A 22,786-nucleotide genomic window follows, 5' to 3' on the forward strand; every position below is an offset into this window, starting at 1 on the left:
CGTTGCCTTGTAATCAAGGTTCCCGGGTTCGATGCCCGGCGGAGGGACATAGTGGTACTGATCGCACTTTAATCTGTAGGTCCAGTTTCGATCAGTCTATCTGCGAATAAAGTGGACTTTAAAATTATTCACTTTTGTAATTTAATAGCAGAAGTAATAGGCTACATTTGATGGTGCATTTATACCAAATCAAAATACAATGGCATTAAATCTTATTCCCGAGGATAAGAAAAGTCATATAATGCTTTTTGTGGATGGAGGGAGCAGGAATTGTACACAATGTACAGAAGCATAACCAGGCTGCCAGGCTTCTTACAAGCAGTCAGTGGTAGACCCCGACAATATAATACCCCCGTCTAGTTCGCAGCACTTTTTGACATTCGGTGTAGTGCAGGTGTATTCCAGTGTCAGGGTGGTGCAAGGAAATGACGTTGAACCAAGTATAGACGGAAAGCGGTGTTCAAGTTCAGAAGATTCAAGAAATACCTGTCTTCTGCTTTAAACATTCGTTTGATTAATTATCACTCACCACGTGACCATACACCACACATACACAGATCCAGAACGTAGTGAAAACGGTGCAGACACCAAATACACTACTTGACTCCAAATCAACGAACCAGACGACTCGATGTTGCACCGTTTAACCAACTAGACGCTTCGGTGCCAAGAGTACAGCGAACTAGACGGGGCTAATGTGTGGTGATGGTCACGTGGTGTGTGCTAAGTAATCAAATGGACGTTTAAAGCAGCAGACAGGCATTTGTTGAATCTTCTGAACTTGAACACCGCTATTCGTCTACTTGGTTGCACGTCATTTCCTTGCACCGGGATTCACCTGCACCGCACTGCACCTAGTGTCAAAAAGTGCAGCGAGCTAGATGGGGCTAATAGGTTACTTCAGACAGTTGAGTTATAGACGCCTTCCTTAAATGTGTTCGCTCTTCCTGCCCTTTAAAGATATGTAAGTAACATAAGTTGCGATTTTTAAGAATGATTTTGTGTGGGTTTGTCAACTTTTTCTGATAAAAAAGAAAACAAACTATAGTTTACTCATTACAGAAAATATAATTTGCTCACATGTGTATGTGAGCGTTTGTGTAAGGAATGTTGGTTTAACATTTCCGAAACATTTGTAGGCTGAAATTTCAAACATCAATTTGCCTTTCATTTGAAGTCAGAAACCAAAGTGTGGAATGAGCATGCAGCATATCTTCATTCGCGTCCAAAGACCAGCCAGAGCACACGTCTGTTGCAGACAGAATGTGTCTCAGATGCAAGGAATAACCCGATATCACGTTACCGATTGCTTCAAGTGAACGGAAGCGAGGTGGTTGTGTGGGTGGTTATGTGATTCACCTTTGTACTAGCATCTTGGAGAGCATAGTTGTTGCCGAATATCTTCCACTTCGGAGACATAAGCTTCGCCGTTTCGTAAGCGGACTGACTGCCGAGATCGTACACTATGGTCTCCCCGCCGGACAGCAGAGCACCCCAGGAACCATACGTCCCGTAGTCGATGATGGTGTGGTTGCAGGAAGCCAGGAGAGCCATGTCGAGATCGGGCGCGTCGACCCCGTGGCGAGATATGAAGAAGACGCCGGGAGAATTCCAGATGTGCTTCTTGCACCACTTGATGTCGTCGCTGACCACCACAAAAACAACATCGACGTACTTGTTTCGGAAGTAGTCCATGGCCTGGTGGAAATAGTCCACCTTGGCAAGCGACGCGTTGATCTTCCACTTCAAGTAAGAACCATAGTCCGTTCTTCTCACGTGAACTCCAACGTACGTCACATTGTCGCTTGATCTGTTCAAGGATCTCAAAACACTCTGATTCTCTTCAAGATGGCTGTCCAGGAACCTGAAATCGGTTCGTGCAAGTTCTTTGAGTCGAGGAACAACCAGTTCAGGCAGAACCACCCATCTCTTGAGAACCATGTTTCTGTTGAGCGTCAGGTTCCTTCTGGTGATGTTGACTATCTCTTCCTGGGTAACGAACGGTTCTTGTCTAAGCGACGGTGAGCAATTTCTCACAACGTCCGGTGTGATGACGGGAATGCTGAGATTGGCGAACACCTTGTCCAGCCTCCTCCTGAGGCAAACGGGAACCAGAGGCTTCAGACCGGTGGCTCTAGCCACAGCCCACACCGCGGCATACTCCCACATCTGGTTCCCCAACCGTCCACCGTGCTCCACCGTCACTATTCTTAATTCCGGACACAGGAATGGGCCTTTGATGAACCAACGTTCGCAGAGGAACTTCTCTTGCTGGACCAAATATATCCTCTGCGTCAGTAGGAGGAGGGACGCAGAGGCAGTCACGAAAATAAATCCTCTCCAGTATCGCTTCTTGAACCAAGGCACTTTAGAGGTCTGCTCCATATCTTCAGGGCGGGTTCTGAAAGGACAAATGAAATGCATTACGAAACAGCTCAGGTCAGTTATGCAGAATATAGTCATTTCATAATAGCATAGGCGTAACTTGATGGGGCAAGGGGGACACATCTTAACCTCCTAGAACCTGAAGAACAAAGTAACAAGTAATTTATATGATTTTGCAAATGCATCAGATATTTATCAAAATAGTGCTGCGTGATATTTTTATGGGCTTGAAAATTGAATTGAATTATTGTTTTAAGTCCACTTTATGCACAGTAAGGCTAATCAGGACTCGACATACAGTTTAAAGTGGAATCCGAAGAACCACTATGTGACTCTATCGGGTATCGAACACGGGACTCCTTGATTGTGGTCTTGAAAACTTTGATTCTGCCCCCCCCCCAAGTTAATCTCCAAAGGTCGATTCTGTCCCCCCCTCGAGTTAGTTCACAAGTTACGCCTATGTTTAATAGAAACTAAGAAGTTTTTATTCGCTGATCTCGAAATACTTGAAACTCTAGTACTACCATGTCAATGTTACTCTACAGATAAAATGACCAATCACAAGACACTTTGGCACCAAACATTCTGCTTTGGTGATTTTCTAGGTGACTAGGCCTAAATAGGATAATGTGGCATACGAGACAACTATCTAAGTGGTACGTGGGATCCATGAGTAATACCGCGCAAATTGTCCATCACCACGTTCATGCGCTTTATTTGACACAATAAGAGCTTCAAGAATTAAAATATAACTCAAAACAAGCTGTTGATAACTTCTGCACCAGCACACATAAAAATCCATCGCTTAAAAACACATAGAATGTAAGAGAAAATTTAATGAAAATAGTCATGGACAAGTTGCACTGTAATACTCATGGATCCCACTGTAAATGTCACATTTGTAAAAATAGTGGATGCATTTCAGCAAATAGCTTTTTCAAATCGTTATTTATCCCTTAGTAGAAGTGAAATTCCGAATTTGATATTCATCTTGTGGTATATTCAAAATTTTATTTGGGGAGGTACGCGATTCGAAGATCTTACAGTTTTATCGATGAATGGGACAAATTATAGTACTTTATTTACTGATTTTAATATGCATCGCCTCTTTAACTGATCATAGTCTATTGAGTGGACTAATAATATTTGCATTTGTATTTTTCACATTCTATTTAGCTTTTCTGCTTATTGAGTCTAATCTCGACGATGAGGATAAATGTATGTAAATATGTATATTGTGAAATGTTTCATCTATTGGCGAGTTACGGAAGTATGCGCTCTCTTCTACCTAAATTAAAATTTAAATCTATAAAACAAATGTTTGGAGTTGCTAACTTTGGATATGGAGAAATGTTGAGTGTATTTTGAGGCACTATAGTCTATTTAGAGCAAGTTAAAGTAGTGCTTGTACAGTGGGATCCATGAGTATTACCTTGCAAATTGTCCATCATCATGTTCGTTCACTTTATTTGACCCAGTAAGAGCTTCAAGAATTAAAAGAAAACTCAAAACAAGCTGTTGACAACTTCTGAACCAGCATACGTAAAAATCCATTGCTTAAAAACACACACGATGTAAGAGAGAAATTAATAAAAATAGTCATGGACAATTTGCCGAGCAATACTAGCGGATCTCACTGTACAAGGCAATCCTTCACTTTGGTGCCTTAAACATGTTTTAACTTGTAGGTCTTAATGAATTAAGTATTGTCATTCAATTCTTCACAATACATTTGACTTGCGGCTCTTAATTTAAGTATACGTATATCGATCATTACCCCAGAATTTTGTACTTGAGTCCACTTTGTTTAGTGCTACGCCGCATGAATGACGTGGGCACGAAGGGGCCACCCCCCTTTGTCGCCTAAATCGTACTTTGCTGTCAATTAACAAAAATAAAAAAGGGCAATCGTTCATCTCTTTTTGAGCTATACTGTGATTTACGACAAACAAACACAAATAATTATTTATTACCTCTAGAGAAAGACATGAATTCGCTACTGGTATTTTATACACATTTTGAGGTTACGTTCTGCCTTATCTTGCAATGTAGAAGATGATTTATGAAATTTTATTTTTAAACTTGGTACCAAGTTATTATGAGCTTGAAATTTTACTGCAGCAGATAATGTCCAAAAAGTTTGCCGAGACTGACCTCACCTCTGTCTCTCTTTAAAGACAGAAACACGAACCTACAACCAGTTCCTCTCTCGTGAAAACCAATTCATTTAATGCACTCCGTGTGCGTGCGTGCGTGGACAAGAGTAGTCGCTGTTGTAGAGGTGGGAGGTACCCTTTTTTACACTTCCTGAACCAGCAGAACGCCACTGTTAAGCAACAATATCCAGACTGAAATCGTTTGAACTAAGTCAGTTCTTCCAACCTCATTTTTTCTATGACGTTAATAGCTTTTCATCCTTTTAGATAAGGAGGTGATCAGGTTGTTTATATAAAATTCATTTAGTAGTAGTAGTAATAATAATAGTAAATTTAATGATGATATTGTTAATATAAACTAATAATAGTATTATTATGTGAATAGATTTACCAGAATACCTGACACAACTGTTCTTATCATTTCTCAATATTTAAAAGCACTGATACATTTGATATAGTCCTACTTTAATTTACCTCGCTTTTCTTCCACTTTTGGCTAATTGCGAAGATGAGAATGAATGGTGATAAAATTAAGGAGATGAAGGAACAAACTGATATGGACAGCACATAAAAGATTATACTGGCCATAGGTTCAGACGCCAGAGCCTCGTTAGTCTGCAAAATGCAGCCCAGGGTACATTACGTGGAAGGGAGGTAGACATTTGTGTGTCTACAGAAACGATCACTTCCTACAGCTCACACTATACATAGAAAAGTAAATGCATACGATGAAATAAGAAATGCATAACATCTCTCAGACCAAATGCTTAAGTGCATCATCCAGAAAAATCAGGGTGTGTAAAAATGCATCAATTGATGCATTAAAGTGCAGCTTGAGATAGAAAGGAATACTCACTTGCATTATGATACCCTTTGGCTTCAACTTTACAAACAATACACAAAATGCATCAAACTCTAAAACTGATTCTTGGCAGAGGTCAAAATACATCTTTCAATGCGTTTCTGGTGCATCAAATAGATATGATGCATTCGTTTTCTGTGTGTACTTGTCGAGGACGTTAAGTTTTGGACATAAAAACCGAGAGAGCAGATTAAACAAGACTGCTTATGAATGTAAAATTCGAAATTTGGGGAGGGTCAGAATAATTTTAAACGTCATTGGGCAGGCACGTATCTAGAAATACATTTCGAGGTGGGATCCGACGAAGAGCCTCAATAATAATAATAACAATAATATAAATTACAATAATTATATTAAATTAATATTAATAATGTCCTTATTACATGAATATGTAAGAAAGATGGTAAAATAATAGATATATAACAGCATGCATTTAGCTTACGTGTAGCTACTTAAGATAGCCAAAATTTGTATAAAACCACTGCCCTAGCAAGGAAATTAATGCAAGTAGATAAAGAATTGAATATTAATTGAATAACAATAAAGGAGATTCAATTGTAATAGGCGAAAATAATTGTACAGTGATCAGTTTTAATGGCCTATTACATATAATTGACGAAAAGTAAAGTTGCTAATTAATATTTTATACGTATTATCTCAAAATAGTATGAATAAAACCTTTGAAACTGTCCTTCAATTATATTTTGATTATTTAATTTTAGTACTTAGTAAGTCTTTCGGGGGGTTCTGTACCCCCTCCATCCCCTAAATATGTCCTTCTCATTGAGGGAGGGGGAGTGTAGTATTTTACTCTTATGTTAAATGAAGATACATTGTCATCTCCCACACTTAATCAGTAATCAAATAATAATACAAAAAATCATAGGTTTAATGTATCTGCATTAATACTAAACGGCCAATTAGAAGGTGGAAAATGAAATATGTTGCAAACGAATAAACATAATATTGGCGCAGAAAGCTTAAACATGTGGGCAGTTAACTAAATCGTAAACGAATAACTGCCAAGCTGTTGAAAACATTACACAGAAAATAAGTAGAAAGTGAAAAAATAACAGAATTAAGTACAGAGCATTACAAGTATCCCAACACACAAGAATTATAGTACCGTTCTTTTATTACGAAATCCATCAACCTCCTCTGTGATGTATAGAACTTCTCCAATCTTGAGATGAACTTATTGATGCATTGATATTCCAAAGATGCCTGTCAAACAAATAGAAATCTTCGATTAATTTAGTATTAGCAGCATCAAATAAAATTACACAACAATTTAGTAGCTAATTTTGTACTTCTTAGTCTAATTCTGTCGCTCAAACAGTACAGGATTTTAGAATTTCAACATTTCTGATTCGGTGACCATGGATCTCTCTCTTTCTCTCTCGCACGGTCGATATTCCCTTTCCACCAATATGTTTCCTTCTCTTTCGTTATCAATTAGTTTCCTTTCTTTCTTTCTATCTTCCCTCCCCCTTCTCTCTCTTGCTTGCTCGATTTTCCTTTTCTTTCCATCAATTTGTTTCTCTCTCCTTCCTTTCCTTTTTACCTCTCTCTAGTTTTCCTTTCTTTGTCTTTCGTTACTCTCTGTCTCCTTCCATTTTCCTTCTTTTTCTCTTTTCCCCCCTCACTTTTAACTTTGTCTTCCCTTCTTTCGCTCGCTCTAGTTTCTCCCCTTCTGTTTCGTTATCTCTGTTTTCTTCATTATCTTTCTTCTCTTTCTCTTGGTCTCTCACTTTCCTTCTTGTCTCATTATTCCTCCCTTATCTTTCCCTCGCTATCTTTGTTTTCCTGCTATCCTTCACCAATTTTCTCTATTTTCCGTCTGTCATCCTCTTTCTCTTCCATTATATATATATATATATATCTGTCTGCTTGACTTTTCTTCTTTCATAAACTTCTTGAAAATTTTCATGTAACTTATTTGGTTGGGGTTAAAGGTGGTCTAGAGTCCACCTGCTACCAATGGGGGAAATGAAATTTATCTTATCACAGACAGAAACGTATTTTTTGGTATAAGATCGTGAAACAATCACTTTACACACTCGGCCACGTACGTACTAAAGCAAACTACTTACAAGGTACGAATAAAGGTTCATTGAAACAATTTTAGTCTAAAATATAAATTATATTTGTGTGCGTTGTATTGGGCTTCTCTAGTGGTGTATTGGTAACGCTGTCGACCCTGTAATCAAGGGGCCCTGTAATCGATCTCCTGAGAAGACACGTTGCACAGTTGTTTGGATCCCTTTCTAAACGTAAGTAGTTCATTCCTGATTAACCCATCCAAGCATTAAGTAGACTTAAAACAAATTTTCACAACTTATATTGTAATTGCTGTGTTATATTCTAAGTAAATTAAATTTATTGGGAAAATATGGTATACTTTTAGACAAGTTGATCAGCTAGTCGCGTCGAAAGTCGAAGTTGAGTCGTCGCCTTACGGTCTCACCATCGAGTGGTTCAAGTTCTATTTCTGATTTGGACGTGGTGTTGTTCTGCGAGTACCTTTTATGAGTTTCACGCGATTCTGATAGCCACGAGATGCAGTTGCGCAACCCCAGGGGGTGCATAGCCCCCCCCCCAACCTCGGACGGAAATGAGATCTAGGGGAGGCAAGGGGGGCAAACATTGTCGGCCAAGTGTGCCTAGAACTTCAAATTTTATGCTAATAAAAATTATTTTCGTATTTTTTTTGCTAGCTTCACTCGCAATGCCTGCTACTCTCAGTATTATCAAGTCCAGAACCATAGCTAGGGGGTGGCAGGAGTCGGCTCTGGCTGCAGAACGATCTAAATGAAAGTATGTTGTAAAATTGATTGATTGATTTATAGTTTTAAGTCCGCTTTACGCACAGATAGGCTAATCGGGAATGGACGTACAGTTTAAAGTGGGATCCGATCCACTGTGTCATGTGCCTCCACCGGGTATCGAACCCGGGATCCCCTGATCACAAGGCTACGATGTTACCACTACACCATCGAGGAGGCACAAAAGTCGTAAAAGAGGGAATGCATTGGCGTCCCGTGAAATTATTGCGCCCAATTAAATCAATATCGATTTCACCCTGCAAAAAAAAAAAAAAAAAAAAAAAAATGGATCCAAAAATTTTCTTCCTCGCTTCGCTCGCAGTATTTCGTTGTTCTCTGTAATGCATTGTAAATTTCCAGACAGAGAAATAAGACTTGTCTTAATTGGTTTTGTTTTGCATGCATGAACGATTGTATTGAGGAAAGGGACCATGCACATTTCAGAGACAATCTATGTAATTTTTGCTGTTGGTTTATTGTGAGATAGATGAATTGGTTGTGTAATGTATTTAAATAATAGCTCTATATGTTGTATATGCATGTATTAAAAAACACTTTGAATACACACACAATTTAGTGTCCAGTTGTCGCTCCATGTTGTATAATGTGAAACATGTATCGTGCATGAAAGTTATACATGTTAATGTAAAAAGAATAATATTTGGAATGCATTTATCAAGCATTTTCTGTCTTTCAAAAATACTGTGTAGCTTGTTTTCAATTATTTATGTGAAATTGAACGTGTTGAAAAAATATTTCAAATAGTTTGTTCGAACACAAATGCTTTAGCTCCAACTTGTACCCCCTTTTGCATAATTTTCGAGGATAATAACGTCTTTGATACTACTATCACTATTACTACTACTACTACTAATAATAATAATAATAATAATAATAATAATGTTGGTCCCGTGTTCGAATCCAGGCTTGGGCATGGATGTTTGTGAGTGTCCATTCATCAATTTCATCATATCATCACTCATCTCCATCTTCGCAAATTAGCCAAAAGTCGCGCAATAAGCTAAGTAAAATAAAGCAAATCAATAATAACAAACAATAATAATAATAGTTATTATAATATAATTATTATTATTAGCAGTATTATTATTAAAATTATTATTATAATTGGTACGTTTATCCTCGTACTTGCCCTCCCCCAGACAAAAATTCGTGGTTGCGCCTCTGACGAGATGACGAAAATGGACGCAAAATAGGGAAGATACAAGTTGTATTCGCTAAGTGTATTGTGGTTATTCAATTGTAGGTGTTTTTCCTGGTCTCTTGTGCATCCGTTTTTCAAACATTTGCTTTTCTTTCGACCTTCGTTGTGGAGCGCGCTACGATACGAGGGGTCCCGGGTTCGAATCCTGGCCTGGACATGGGAATTCTTTGTGAGTGTCCCTTCATCAATGTCATTACATCATCACGCATCCTCATCTTCGGGATTGGTCAAGAGTGACAGAGAAACAAAGTACAATAAACCAAATCAGGGAACTGATTTATATGTAAATATACAGGGGTAGGCATAAGTAGGTATAGAGTTGTATAATAGGTATATTAGGTGGATTGAGATGAGTATTTTGACCATATGTTTGTTGCTACAGGAAAAATTTTCTTTATTAAGTTTCCCAGCTTTGCTCAGTTTGTCTTTTGTTTACTAATTGTTAATTTTCTTTCTTTCAGTTTCTTGTGTTCAAATCTAGACTACAAAGGCCATCAATTTGAACATTAAAGATAGTAATTTATTACACAGTTCTTTATTTGCATCAATTTCTTGGCATGCCTCTCTTATGAACTGAATCATTTCATCAACAGTACGTGGTCTTCTTGCAAATACCTTATCTTCAGCGTCCTAAAAACTATATACTGTATACCTACTTATGCCCACCCCTGTGTATTTATGTGTGAAACTGAAATCAGTTACAGTTTGTTTTATATTTGCGCATCATGGCATGTAGACTCAAAAAATTCAGTATTTATTTTCCATATTTTTACATATATTAGGTTTTGGCTCATATTTTAGTTACTTTTTAATATAATTTCCATATTTTAGAACATTTCACAACATATACTCCATATCCGCGCAATAACTACATGTCCGCGTGTGACTGGTGAATTTCTTACGAATAACAGACATATTTGAAATACACTCCCATTACTTCTTGCGATATTGAACGCAGTTTTAGTCAATATAAATCCATCTTAAGAGACAACAGAAGGGAATTTACGTTCAAAAACTTACAACAAAATTTTGTTATTCATTGTTTTGAAAACAGAAAAAGAAAACACATTTTGTGTTTTTCAATTAATGTCAATGTAAGAGTACCGTATTCTATGTAGCTTATATTGTTAAAAACGTAAATGTTTACAATTTTAAGTCCATATTTTGGTGAAAATAACTAAATATGTATTTACATATTAGCACATTATTACTACATATAAATCCGTTTCCTGGTTACTAAATTATTGCATGTTCTCATTTTTCGCAGCCAAAGAGTCGATTGTATGTTATTATCATATAGGAAAATAACCCTCTTTAACAATGACGCAATGCTTTTAACTATTCATCAGAAGATTAAAGTTTTTCGCATTACTCATTTATGCACATATTGATTAAGCTTTTTGGATTGGTGTTTTAAGTCCACTTTATGCACAGTAAGGCTAATCGGGACTGGACCGACAGTTTAAAGTGGGATCCGAACCGCTATGTGCCTCCACCGACATATTGATTAAGGACAAATGCACTTACATAATTCCCCATTCACTTGCAATGTGAAAGGCAGGTTGGTATCATTCTCCACTATCTGAAGACACTCTGTCAACTTGACATACTAGCGAATGATAATGTATTTTAATTCTTCTAATACAGTGGCCACGAAATTCGTGAAGATGTTTCTTTCTAAAATTCGGACCTATATTTTACCATACAGACTGCTGAAGTTTCATTTTTTCAAAAATAGTTCCAAACACGGCTCCAATATCCATCAACCTCTTGGCACGCTACTGCCTCAAAGAGATCGCATAGTTTGCTTTTATGTTATTTTAGTCCATGAAGTTGTTGAAACACAATCCCTAGGTTTCATTAATTCATAGTTGAATATTTTAAAAATGGCCTCAATCAATTTTATGCCCGACCCCTGTGGCGGAGTGGTTAGCACGTCGCGCTACAACACCAGGAGTCCGGGGTTCGAATCCCGGCCTGGGGATGGAAGTTTGCGAGTGTCCATTCATCAATTTCATCATATCATCATACTTCGGAAATTAGGAACAAGTGGCACAAAAAGCGAAGTAAAATAAAGCAAATCAATCAATTATCCTCCCTCACGAGAACTGGATAATCCGCCTCCGTTCTTGGTGAACCTAACAGTACAATTTAGCCTCGTGTAACAGTAGCAACACCACCCTAGAAGATCGTATGAACCTCTTGCTAATACATATTTATAACTAATCGCTTGTAGTTGTGGCAAGATTATCAAATGAATTACGATCCATGTAGAGCAGACAGGTTTAACGAAAAAAGAAATGGGGATCTTACCTTGTGAAATGGACACAATGCTCCTTGCAGCCAGAGAGTGAACCCCTTTCGTTACGACGCTCTCTTCCACAAGGAAGCAAAAGTTCTTATTGCACGCGGAAACCTTGAACATTTGGTAGCGTTCTTCCTTCTATTTTTTTCTTCATCTTCTGTGGTGTTTCGTACAGCAAGCATCAAGGTCAGATCTTGAACATGCGTCATGTTTCCTGAAGATACAGGGCTTGGCTTCGATGTTTCATTCAAAGGGGCACTGTCCGGCGTGTTTTGTCGACAGATCAGAGCCTGTTCGCTCTCTGGCGCGCTATGCAACTGAGGACCGGATGATCTTAGATGTATCGAACACATATGGCGCCAAAACTATATAAATATAAATGACAGCATGGCACCTACTTCCGACTCAGGATTGTCATCGACGGCCTAGAACAGTGGCATCGCCAGAGACTGCATCGCAAAGAGGATTATTTTTGCTGCATCAGTGCTCATAAGTATCTCCATCTCCCCTTTTCTCTCTTTCTCCATCTTTTTCTTACTTTCTTTCTTTCTCTGTTGTTCTTTCTTAATTTCTTACCACCTTTGTTCCTTTGTCTATCTATCTTTCCTTCCATGCTTCTCTTCTTCTCTGTTTGTTATCTCCATTTCTAATCTACCTTTCTCTGATTCTCCATATTTCATCCTTTCTCTGATTCTCCATATTTCATCCTTTCTATGTTTCTCTCTATTTTCATTGTTTCCTTTCTTAGTTTTTGTCCCTATGTACTTCTTTTCTCTTCTGATTTTCTACTTCCTTTCTCTTATTTTGTATATCTCTCATACTTCCTCTATTTCTCTCTTTCTTTCTAAGGTTTTCTTTCTGTCTTTCCGTTCCTCTGTACATCTTCTGATTATCTACTTCCCTTTCTTTCCTCTATCTTTCTCTCGTTCTCTATATCTTTCGGGGCCTGTGAACAAAATTGAAAGATAAATTGAGAAAGAATGGTAAGATATGGAAGACAGCGAAGAAAGAAATCTTACGGAGCGATTGGAAATAATGGTGGAACTCGATCTTGATTTTGACCCTCCTGACTAATCTATTTGTCTTTCAATATTTCTCTGATTCTCAGCTACAGTATCTCGAATATCATATCGAAAGGCCCGAACAGGTAGGCCATTTAGCATTGTCTGGCATCAGTGGTCAGAAGTAGCGCGCTACTTGTAGCGTCGCTACGGTAGCTAGCTGAAAAATTTGTAGCTGTAGCTGTAGCGACGCTACATTTTGAAAATTGTAGTTGTAGCGGTAGCGAAGCTCCAAAATTCCTGTAGTTGTAGCGAAAATTTCGCTACAGCTACATTTTCTCTCAGCATTTTGAGGTGAATTTTGAATGTGGCAACAGCGTCAGAAAAAATCGACAATAGCCTTTCATTTTGCAGAAGGTTCATATAGACAAAGTCTATTACATGGAAATACAGATTATCTAGATTATAGATTGTAGATTGTAGATATCCGCATCTTATTTAATTAGTATCTGAATAATTCAGATATCCAGATAACTAACTGACATATATGAATATATTCCAGCTAACAGCTACGTTTTTTTGAGCTGCATCGCTATTTTGGGGAGAAACATGCCTCGTTTGCTACACCGCTGGAAAAAAGTGCCTCGTTTACATCACCCCAGGAACAAATCCTGTGGATATCCGTGGTGTAAGAGACACCAATTAATTGCTGTGTAAGATACAACTTGCAGCGCAAAAACGAGCGATGAATTTTCAACTGCACTGACAAAGGAATAGTGCCAGCAATAAATGGTTCAGTACGTTAACAGCATTGATCATTGTCAGTACATATGATCTCACCAGCAAGATATTATTGTTACAAGAATGATAGAGTTTCTGGAATTACAATTATTTTCACGATAATATTTGTTCACAAATTTTAAAATTGCAATACGTTTAGAACACTCGGGTTTAAGCGACAGCATCCTCAATATATTTTATCATATTGTAAAAAGTACGTACGAGTTATTGACTTTCCTGCAGAAACGACAATTTTCTTTAGTTAATATACATAGTTTTCAAATTTATGTATTTTTCCTACTTTTGCGTCACTTTTCTGTAACCATTGCTAATCATGACATCATCATCCTTCGCTGTTTCCTACCTCTGACTGGGTCGGCATAGAAGTCAAGCCTCTACATTATTTCCTGGTCTTCCACCACTCACTCCTCTCTTTTCATGGTGTTACAATCTTGTCCTCTTCTCCTAACACTCTCCACTATCTGCTCTTTCCACCAACATCTTGGTCTCCCCCTTGGCCTTATTCCCACTCCTTGTGCATTGTAAGCTCTTACTGGTAGTCTTTCTGCATCCATCCTCTTCATGTGTCCGAACCATCTCATCTGTGCCTGATCTATCCTGTCCTGAAGCTTCACCACACCCACTGTCTGTCGGATCTCCTCATTCCTGATTCTAGTCTTATTCCATAGACTCCTTAAAAATTTCATCTCCACTGCCTGCATCTTTTTCTTGTATCTCTATGTCACGTAATTATTGGCACATAGTATGTGTTATATATTACCTTCTTGCATTTCATAGGTACATCCCTGTTCCATATTAATCTTCGAACACTTTGATATAGTCCACCACCCATTTGTCCATTTACCTCCTCATCCATTCTTCAACTCTTCTCAATCATGACAATGAGGATGAATGGTTTATTTAATTATTCTCTTATCTATAGTCGCTTTCTGCCACTAATTGTGAGAACGAGGAAGAATGATGAATGATGCGCAGTGTGGGGAATGGAGGAGCAGGAGGATCCCATCCTTCCAACTTGGCATCTTTCCTGGTTTTTGTTTTCCATTTTATGCATACATAAGCTGATCAAGACTAGATCCGAGCCACTATGTGCCTCCACTGGGTATCGAACCTGGAGCCCTTTTGTAAACAAAGGGCCCCAGGTACTTTTCATTCAAAATGGTGCCTTCATATCAGTCTATTAAAAAATGAAATATTTATTCTCAAGAAAAATATGTTGATGTGAACATAAATACGTAATCCTACCAAATTTCATTTGTTTATAGTTGTAATCATTAATTTGGGTAACACCCTAATTGCAATATTCATATATCAAGTTTGAATTGAAATGCCACTTGCATAGGTATGTTAATCTAAAAAACTATAGTAAATATAAGTAACTGAAGTAACGCTGCTTTCAAAATTATCGAATCACGGGAATCATGATCATAAATAACAGAATCTATTTACCAGTAGTAGGGGATTTTTTTAATATCCACATGGTTATTTTTAATTTTTTTTATCCAGAAGTAGCGCAAAAAGTAACGAAGTAGCGAGTAGCGAACAGGAGTAGCGTACCGAGCTACTTTTTGGTAAATGTAGTTGTAGCTGTAGCAAAGCTACATTTTGGAAGAGTAGCTGTAGCTGTAGCGAAGCTACTTTTAGAATGTAGCGTTCTGATTACTGTCTGGCATGATAAATCGTCAGAAAATGGATCGCCATGTTGCTAAGCAACGGAATGTAAACAGTTAATAATGATGCCAATGAGAATTAAGCTGAGATCGATATTCATTTGTTTTTTTTCGTCTCCAGAAAAATATTCTCAGAAATACTCTTACGACTAGGAAATTAAGAGGCACCCACTCGTATTATGTATATTTCAATATTTTCGACTTTCTATATCTCTGATTTCTTATGTCTTATTGGCTATTTCACGTTTCTTTTACTTTTCTGTTTTTTCTTTTCTCATTTAGTTCTTTCAGGATCTTTCACTCTCTCTATCACATCATCCCGTTTCAATGATTATGAATTGCAGGATCTATGTCATATTTAGATATAATTTTAGGACACAATCTCCATTTTAATTTGTTTAATTTACGTCACTTTTTTTCTTTCTAGGATAATCACGATGATGGTGAATTGATGAAATGGATGATGTGAGAAACACGCGCCTATATCTTGTCCAAGATTCTAACCTGCCTCTGGCTTTCTAGTTCCCTCTGCGGTGAAGTGCTGGACTGACGATCTAGCAACCTAAGGTTCTGGGTTCAAATCCTGAGTGTCTTTCATCTAATCATTACTCAAACTGATAGTCGCTATTAGCTTAAAGAAGCAGAGGAGCGATGTAATAGAAGAAGCAATACAAATATTTTGCTTTTCAGCACGTTACACTAAAGTTAGGCTATTATCAACAATGTCAGAAAATTTAAAATTATTTATAGTTGTGAGATATTTAAAGTTTGTGTCAGTTTAACAAGTCTTTGAAAACAGCGTTGGGATAGTAATTGTAACAAGATGATTATTGTGAACCTGTGTAGAAAATAAATATTTGTAAAAATATTTCACCTAATGAGAACTTCGTAGTAATAAGCACAATCAAGAAAAATGATTTGTGCCTGATTTTACCTCCATAGGTTAATCACAAAATGAAGAAAATGTGTACGTATGGATTAGTTGAGAGAATACAGAGAGAACACCAACCATGCTTGAATGCGTTTCTAACCCAGAAGTCCTGGATAACCATCTTTATATGGCCGTGAAAGGAAAGTGTTTCCCGAAAATATAGTAAAGTTTCTATTCTCACAAAATAATAATGGTATGCTTGTTCGATGGCGTGACTAACATTCTTGCTTAGTAATCAAAGGCTTCCGTGTTCCATAGCCTATTGGGTTCAGTTTCATTTAAACTGTAAGTCCAGTCCCAGTGTATAAAGTTGACTCAAAACAAGCTTTGCCAAACTGTTTGTAGACAGCGAGGACGAAAAGGCGATTACTGAACTTTATGAACACACCTCAAAGCTAATACGTTTTCCCAATAATGAAACATTATCCTTACAAAATGACATTGTCCTTGAAGTGCACTGAAATACAATGATGTTAGTAATAAATTAGAAAATACAGTTCCTACAACATGGTAATGTTTGTGATTTTCTTGAGTAGCTGTCAGGTTTATGTCGATAGCATTCCATACCGTGCGTTTACATCATAAAACCTTGTAAGTGGTGTTTGAGGACATTGGAAATCGATGACGCCTTCGGATATAAGAAGTTCTTTTGTCAAGCATTCCCTTTGTTATTACGAAGCCACGCCGTACGCCTTCCAAAATATTGAAGAAATGCTTTCGTTCCTTACGAAATGTCAAAGAAAATGTCTGAGCCCTTTTCCATTCACTTCTCACATGAAGAAAATTGCAACATTATTGATTTACGCAGATGTGGCAAAGATGTGAGCGCCTTATATTCTCGTAGGCTTGATTGGATTGATACTTTCACATTGATGAGAATGTACAGTCACCGGCAATAAAATTGGGCGATACTCGCTTCCCTTTTATGTGTGTTGCGTAACCCTAAGGCGATAAGTTGATTTTAATAGCAAAATTTCAATGAAAACTGCTACCCCAGCCTTACATCTTGGTAACACACGTAACACCTTGCAGGCAACCGAACATTTCAGGATCTAGTTGTCCCATTTTTATTGCAGGTGACTGTACATTTATATAGATGTGCGTATTTGCTAAAGCTAACATATATTCAGTGCTTGAGATCGGGGCGTTTTAAAAACCATAATACATAAATAACTTGCCATAGCGACCACCTATTACAACTTGTGAAAACGTAATACTCTTATAGTATACACGCTTTCACACACACATAAATATATAGCTATATATATTTATATATAATCAGTGTTTTGAAAGTTACTTTTATAAGTATCTGAGTTACAGTAACTGATACTTGAAAAGTAACTAAGTTACTTTTAAAGGTACAGTCTGCTGGAAAGTTTATTGCAAACAAATTATACTCAATCCATGATGGCAATAAAATAAATGTTTTTTACTTATGTCTCTAGTAATTTTTCATATGTCAGTATTATTACAAAAATCAATTGAAAATGACAAATTACAAGCCTTGCTGTTCTAAGTCCAGCATGTAATGAGATCTAGCTTCCTTGCCTTAGACGATTCTACGAAAATCCTCTCATCTTAGAATCCAGAGAAGACACATAATTGAAAACAGTTATCAAATTTAGCTCTGCCCTCACGTTAGAAACTTTCAAATTAACAATTTAAGTCTCATAAAGTAACTATTGATAACCTTACTTCTATTGCAGAAAAGTAATTTTGAAATATAATTAGAATTCCTCCAAAAAGTAACTGTCAATTCAAAACACGGGAATTCATTGAATTCCAAGTATGTAATGATTCTTATAATGAAAAAGATGTGGCCGTTAGCGCACTCAATCAGAATCAGATTTTTCTAATGTATTTCATTACTGAGTGGTTTATCGTCAAACAACCACCATACAAATTATTCTCTTCGAAACGTTGTAGTTTCTCCTTCAAAAGGAAGAGCTTTATATACCTTATCAAACCTCCTTACTCGTTTCATTTATGTGTATTTCGTGCTACGACACCATGGGTCCCGGGTCTCAAATCCCGGCATGGGTGTTCTTTGTATATCTCTTCATCACTTTCATCAAATCATCACTAATTTTCATTGTAGCGATTAGCCAAAAAATAGCATAAAATCGAAGTAAAATAACCAAATCAATAAATCAATAATGTGTATTTCTTATTTTTATCAATTGGCTGTCTTTGTGAAGAGTCTTGATTGTTTTTCGAGTAGTTCTCTAATTGTCTTCATGCACAATGCGCTACGACGCCAGGGATCTCGGGTTCGAACCCTGCCTGGGCATGGGTGTTCTTTGTCTGTGTTTCCTTCATCGTATCATTATTCATCCTCATCTTCGCGATTAGCGGAAAGTGGCAGAAGAGCGAAGTAAAATAAACCAAATCAATCAATCTAATTGTTCTCATGAATACAGGTTTACTGCTTCTGTTTTGAAACAACTTTTTTTTCTTTTAGTTTCAAATCGTATAACACTTTCCTGTTCTCAATAAGCCAGCTTTATCGAAAACTGAAAATATCAAACAGCTGCAGCCAACCTGGGCTCTGAGGGAAAGGGGGCACCGAACGAGTAAAAAGAACCAATACTATTTTATAACGTTGCTTTATTCGAAATAATATTGTTCTGACGATCAAGCTATTCAGTGTCCAGTGTATGCACGTAGTGATTTGGATCGCACTTTACACTGTAGTCCAGTGCAGTCCCGATAAGTCTGTCTGTGCATAGATAGGTTTTATATAGAAACGATTCTCTGCATGCTGCAATAATTGCACTGAATATACTGCACACTGCGGACTAGCGAGGCTCTGGCGCCTGCACCTACAGCGTGAATCATATGTGGGACTCGTGCTGTGTTTTAATTGCCTCTTCATCCATCTCATCACTAGTGTTGCCCACGGGACGAGACGGGACAGGCTTTTAAAAATTCGAGACGAGACGAGATTGATCATGTGTCCCAAGACAAACGAATATTTTCGAGACGAGACAGCATTTCACAGCATTTCCACGAGACGAGACAGGCCAAAGTCTCGTCTCGTGGGCAAAACTACTCATCACTAATCACCCACATCTTCGCGATTAGCCAAAAGTGGCGAAAAAGCGAAGTAAAATAAACGAAATCAAATCTTATCAATACTGCATATTAACCATAGAAGATAAATAAATAATACTAAGTGTGCACTTCGAACCTTTTTGTTCTTATTGTGTTGTGGTATGAGATGGGGAGTTATTAAGAGTAAGTGTATTTTAGGAGAATAACAAAAAAAAAAAGGGGGGGAACCCTCGGAAGTTGCCCACCTCCACCTGCATACATTTGAGGGTATGCGCTTATGTTCTGGTGCCTAAAAAGACCAGAATATCGGAATATCTGGTCCCCCGTTTTCATTTCCTCGTAACTTTATTTGGTTTAAAGAATACATATAGATCCAGTCCAGAAGTTAACGATGTTATCCGCAGGATCTGGTACCGGGTTTGTTCGGTAATCCAGAACAAACCCTGTTTACAAAGTCTGTTAATATGATACTTGTTCTGTGGCTGTTTTCTTGGATATGTAGTGTGTTTCAGTAGGAGTTAGGAGAATAACAATTGTGACGAGCACAAGGGGGTTCGCCCCTCTAGTTGCCTCCCCGATTGTGTCGTGGTAACGTCGTCGTCTTGTAATCAAGGGGTTCCGGGTTCGATGCCCGATGGAGACACATTGCGCAGTGGTTCGAATCCCACTCTAAACTGTATGTCCAGTCCTTATTAGCCTACCTGTGGACTGTAAAAAATTCAAAATTTGTTCACTTGTAAGTGAGTGGTTTTCAAGTTTGGAAAACACAGATATCTTTGACTTACCTGTTTCTCTTCTTCTGGGCAAGCACCTGTTAATTTCCGTGAGCGATCTATCTGCTTCCACATTGAGGAGCGAGCCACCCTATCGCCATTTCAGGACGATAATGTCCATGGGAGTGCAAACGTCGCTCGTCGCTCGTCGCGCAGTTCCCTTCAAATGCGAAAACTTTGATGTACAAATCGCGTGACGTGCTGGGAAGAATCTGACAGCTTGGCAGTGTTGCCAGTCTACGAAAACATTAGCAATATTCCTACGTGGAAAAACAAAAAAGCTAATTGAAGTTGCCTATAATATCTACATAAATGAAACTGAGAATAATATTAACCTTGATATAAAAAAAAACTTTTGGTCTTTTCTTAACCATAACGATAGGAAAGATAAGAAAAATCTCTCACATACAAAAACGAATCATTATCCAGCAAAGACGAAATCACGCATGCATTCACCCTACATTTCCTTGCAACTTATAAGAACCACCCTGCCACGTACGATTGTACACTCGTTGAAGGACACGTAATGAACCAAGTTCTAAATACATTTGAACTAAATGTCATTTCTATCCCGGAAGTTGAAAAAGCAATAAAAAGTCTCAAGCCTAAGAAATCATGTGGTCCTGATGACCACAAAGGATGCGCTCACCTACTTGCTCCCCCTCTAGCTAGAATCTTTAACTTGTTCCTGACTAACGGTGAATTCCCGACAAAATGTGCCCTATTCCTAAAGGCAAGGCAGCCGACAAAATTGAAAATCACAGGCCAATAGCTATAATCAGCACACCTGCAAAGATTTTTGAGAGTATAATAATTCAACGCTTATTATCGCATATAATGCCTATAATCTCCCCGAACCAACATGGCTTCTTATCTGGAAGATCCACCGTTACAAACCTCTCTCTTCATACTAACTTTACAGCTGCAAACCTTGAAAACAAAAAGCAAGTCGATGTCATATATACAGACTTCAGTAAAGCTTTTGACCAGATTAACCATGATGTCCTGTTAAGTAAACTAAAATGTTTGCACTTATCAAAACTGACACTAGACTTCTTCTCTTCATATCTTAGAGAACGTAGACAACGGGTCTCGTACGAAGGTATGATAACCGACGAATTCTCAGTGCTTTTAGGGGGTTCCCCAGGGATCAAACCTTGACCCTATCTTATTCTTAATATTAATTAACGACCTTCCCCACAACTTGCAAAACTCTTTCCATGTTCTATATGCATATGATATAAAGTTCGGTAGAAGTATTAACAACGTCAGTGACTCTGATTCCCTGCAAAAAGATATAAATGAGGTTACCAAGTGGTGTCAACTTAATGATCTGAACCTCAATGTTTTGCAATGACATACACACGTAAAAAGGTAGGTACATCTGAATTATAACTACCGTATTGACAACATTAATATAAACAAGGTCAATGAGATCAAAGACCTAGGGGTTATTTTCGACACTAAGCTAACATTCTCCTCCCACGTCGTTGTGTCGTTGTGAACGAAGCTTACAGAAACCTAGGATACATAATAAGAATGGGGAGGGATTTCAAGAGACGGGATACTCTAAAAACACTATACAACGCACTGGTCCGATCGAAACTGGAATGTGCTGCCGGAATATGGAACCCTGTAAGCAAGAATTATAGCCATACAATAGAAATAATACAATCAAAATTCATTAGATACGTAGTTTTTAAGGAAACTGGCATATATCTCTCGCATTGAACCATATCAATCCCTGGTTAAACAAGTTAACATGGTTTCCCTCAATGCCAGAAGAAACGCACGGTTACTTTGGCTCCTGTACAGAACCACCAACAACAAATTGCCACAAATACTCGAACAAATACAATTCAGAGTTCCCAGCGTCAAAACACGACCAAAGGCTGGCTTGTTTCACTGCAAAACCCTCAAAACCAATGTAATGAAACAATCGCCTATTCGGAGTATGTGTGACCTCTACAACAAACTATGTGCAACTGATCCAAATATTGATGTATTTAGAATGACCTTCGCGGAATTCAAAAGAGTAATGAAATATGTAGGTGACATAATCAATGTATAACCAGTATCCAAATCTGTATTGATATGATTATCATGTACTATGTATATACAGGGTGTTGCAAAATACCTGTTACAACGCTTGGGAGGTGATTGGACAAGTAAAAACAAGGAAAAAATGTCATGTGAAAAAATTTCGAAATCGGCACCGTTTGCGAGTAACAGGCGTGCGAAAATCGCCTCACACCATCTTTAAAGCACAATAACTCAAGAAGGAAGAAATATATCAATGTCGGGTGAAAAGATCGTCATCGTCGCTATTAATCAAAAATGTACAAGAATATACATAGATGGCTTATACTTAATAAGCATTACTTATATAGAAACAAGACGTAATAACAAAAAAAAAAATGGACACGAAACTGAAACCTAATATGATCTGTATGAGGATATTGAGTCTGAAATTTTCAAACTTCCCTTTTTGCACAAAATTCTGTCAGAATCCCTCCTAAACGGAAATTTTCATTCATTAGCAACACTGGATGAAAGTACAAACCAAATTAAATATTCATGTGTTATCCAGGATTTGAACCTATGATCACCTGGCGCCTTAGCGAGTTTTTCAGCCAATTTTGCCAAGGAGGCTGTTTACCTCCGTGGCAGTATTCATCCAGACTGAAGAGGAAAGGTGGTCAGAAGATTTCCTAACTAGTGTATCCTAGAAAATTTCATCGCAGCTACAAGTTACTTATGTTCTTGATTGATTGATTGATTTGGATTATTTTACTTCGATT

At 37.7% G+C, this 22,786-nt stretch overlaps 1 protein-coding gene across 1 annotated transcript; it reads right to left on the reverse strand.

Moving 5' to 3' along the window:
- Positions 1–844: 844 nt before the first annotated feature.
- LOC145984060 (galactoside alpha-(1,2)-fucosyltransferase 1-like) lies at positions 845–11,815 on the reverse strand. The gene is made up of 2 exons (XM_083117434.1): positions 11,764–11,815; positions 845–2,401 (listed from the first exon to the last, which is right to left on the reverse strand). Exon 2 carries the CDS (start codon positions 2,383–2,385, stop codon positions 1,312–1,314), a length of 1,074 nt encoding a protein of 357 aa, XP_082973560.1. The 5' UTR covers positions 2,386–2,401; positions 11,764–11,815; the 3' UTR covers positions 845–1,311.
- Positions 11,816–22,786: the final 10,971 nt, after the last annotated feature.

This window comes from Lepisma saccharinum, chromosome 1 (genome assembly GCF_977018435.1).
Source record: "Lepisma saccharinum chromosome 1, izLepSacc3.1, whole genome shotgun sequence".
NCBI classification, from domain to species: domain Eukaryota; kingdom Metazoa; phylum Arthropoda; class Insecta; order Zygentoma; family Lepismatidae; genus Lepisma; species Lepisma saccharinum.

Coding starts and splice junctions, on each gene's coding strand:
- LOC145984060 (XM_083117434.1), bottom strand. CDS start 2,385: ATGGAGCAGACCTCTAAAGTGCCTTGGTTCAAGAAGCGATACTGGAGA.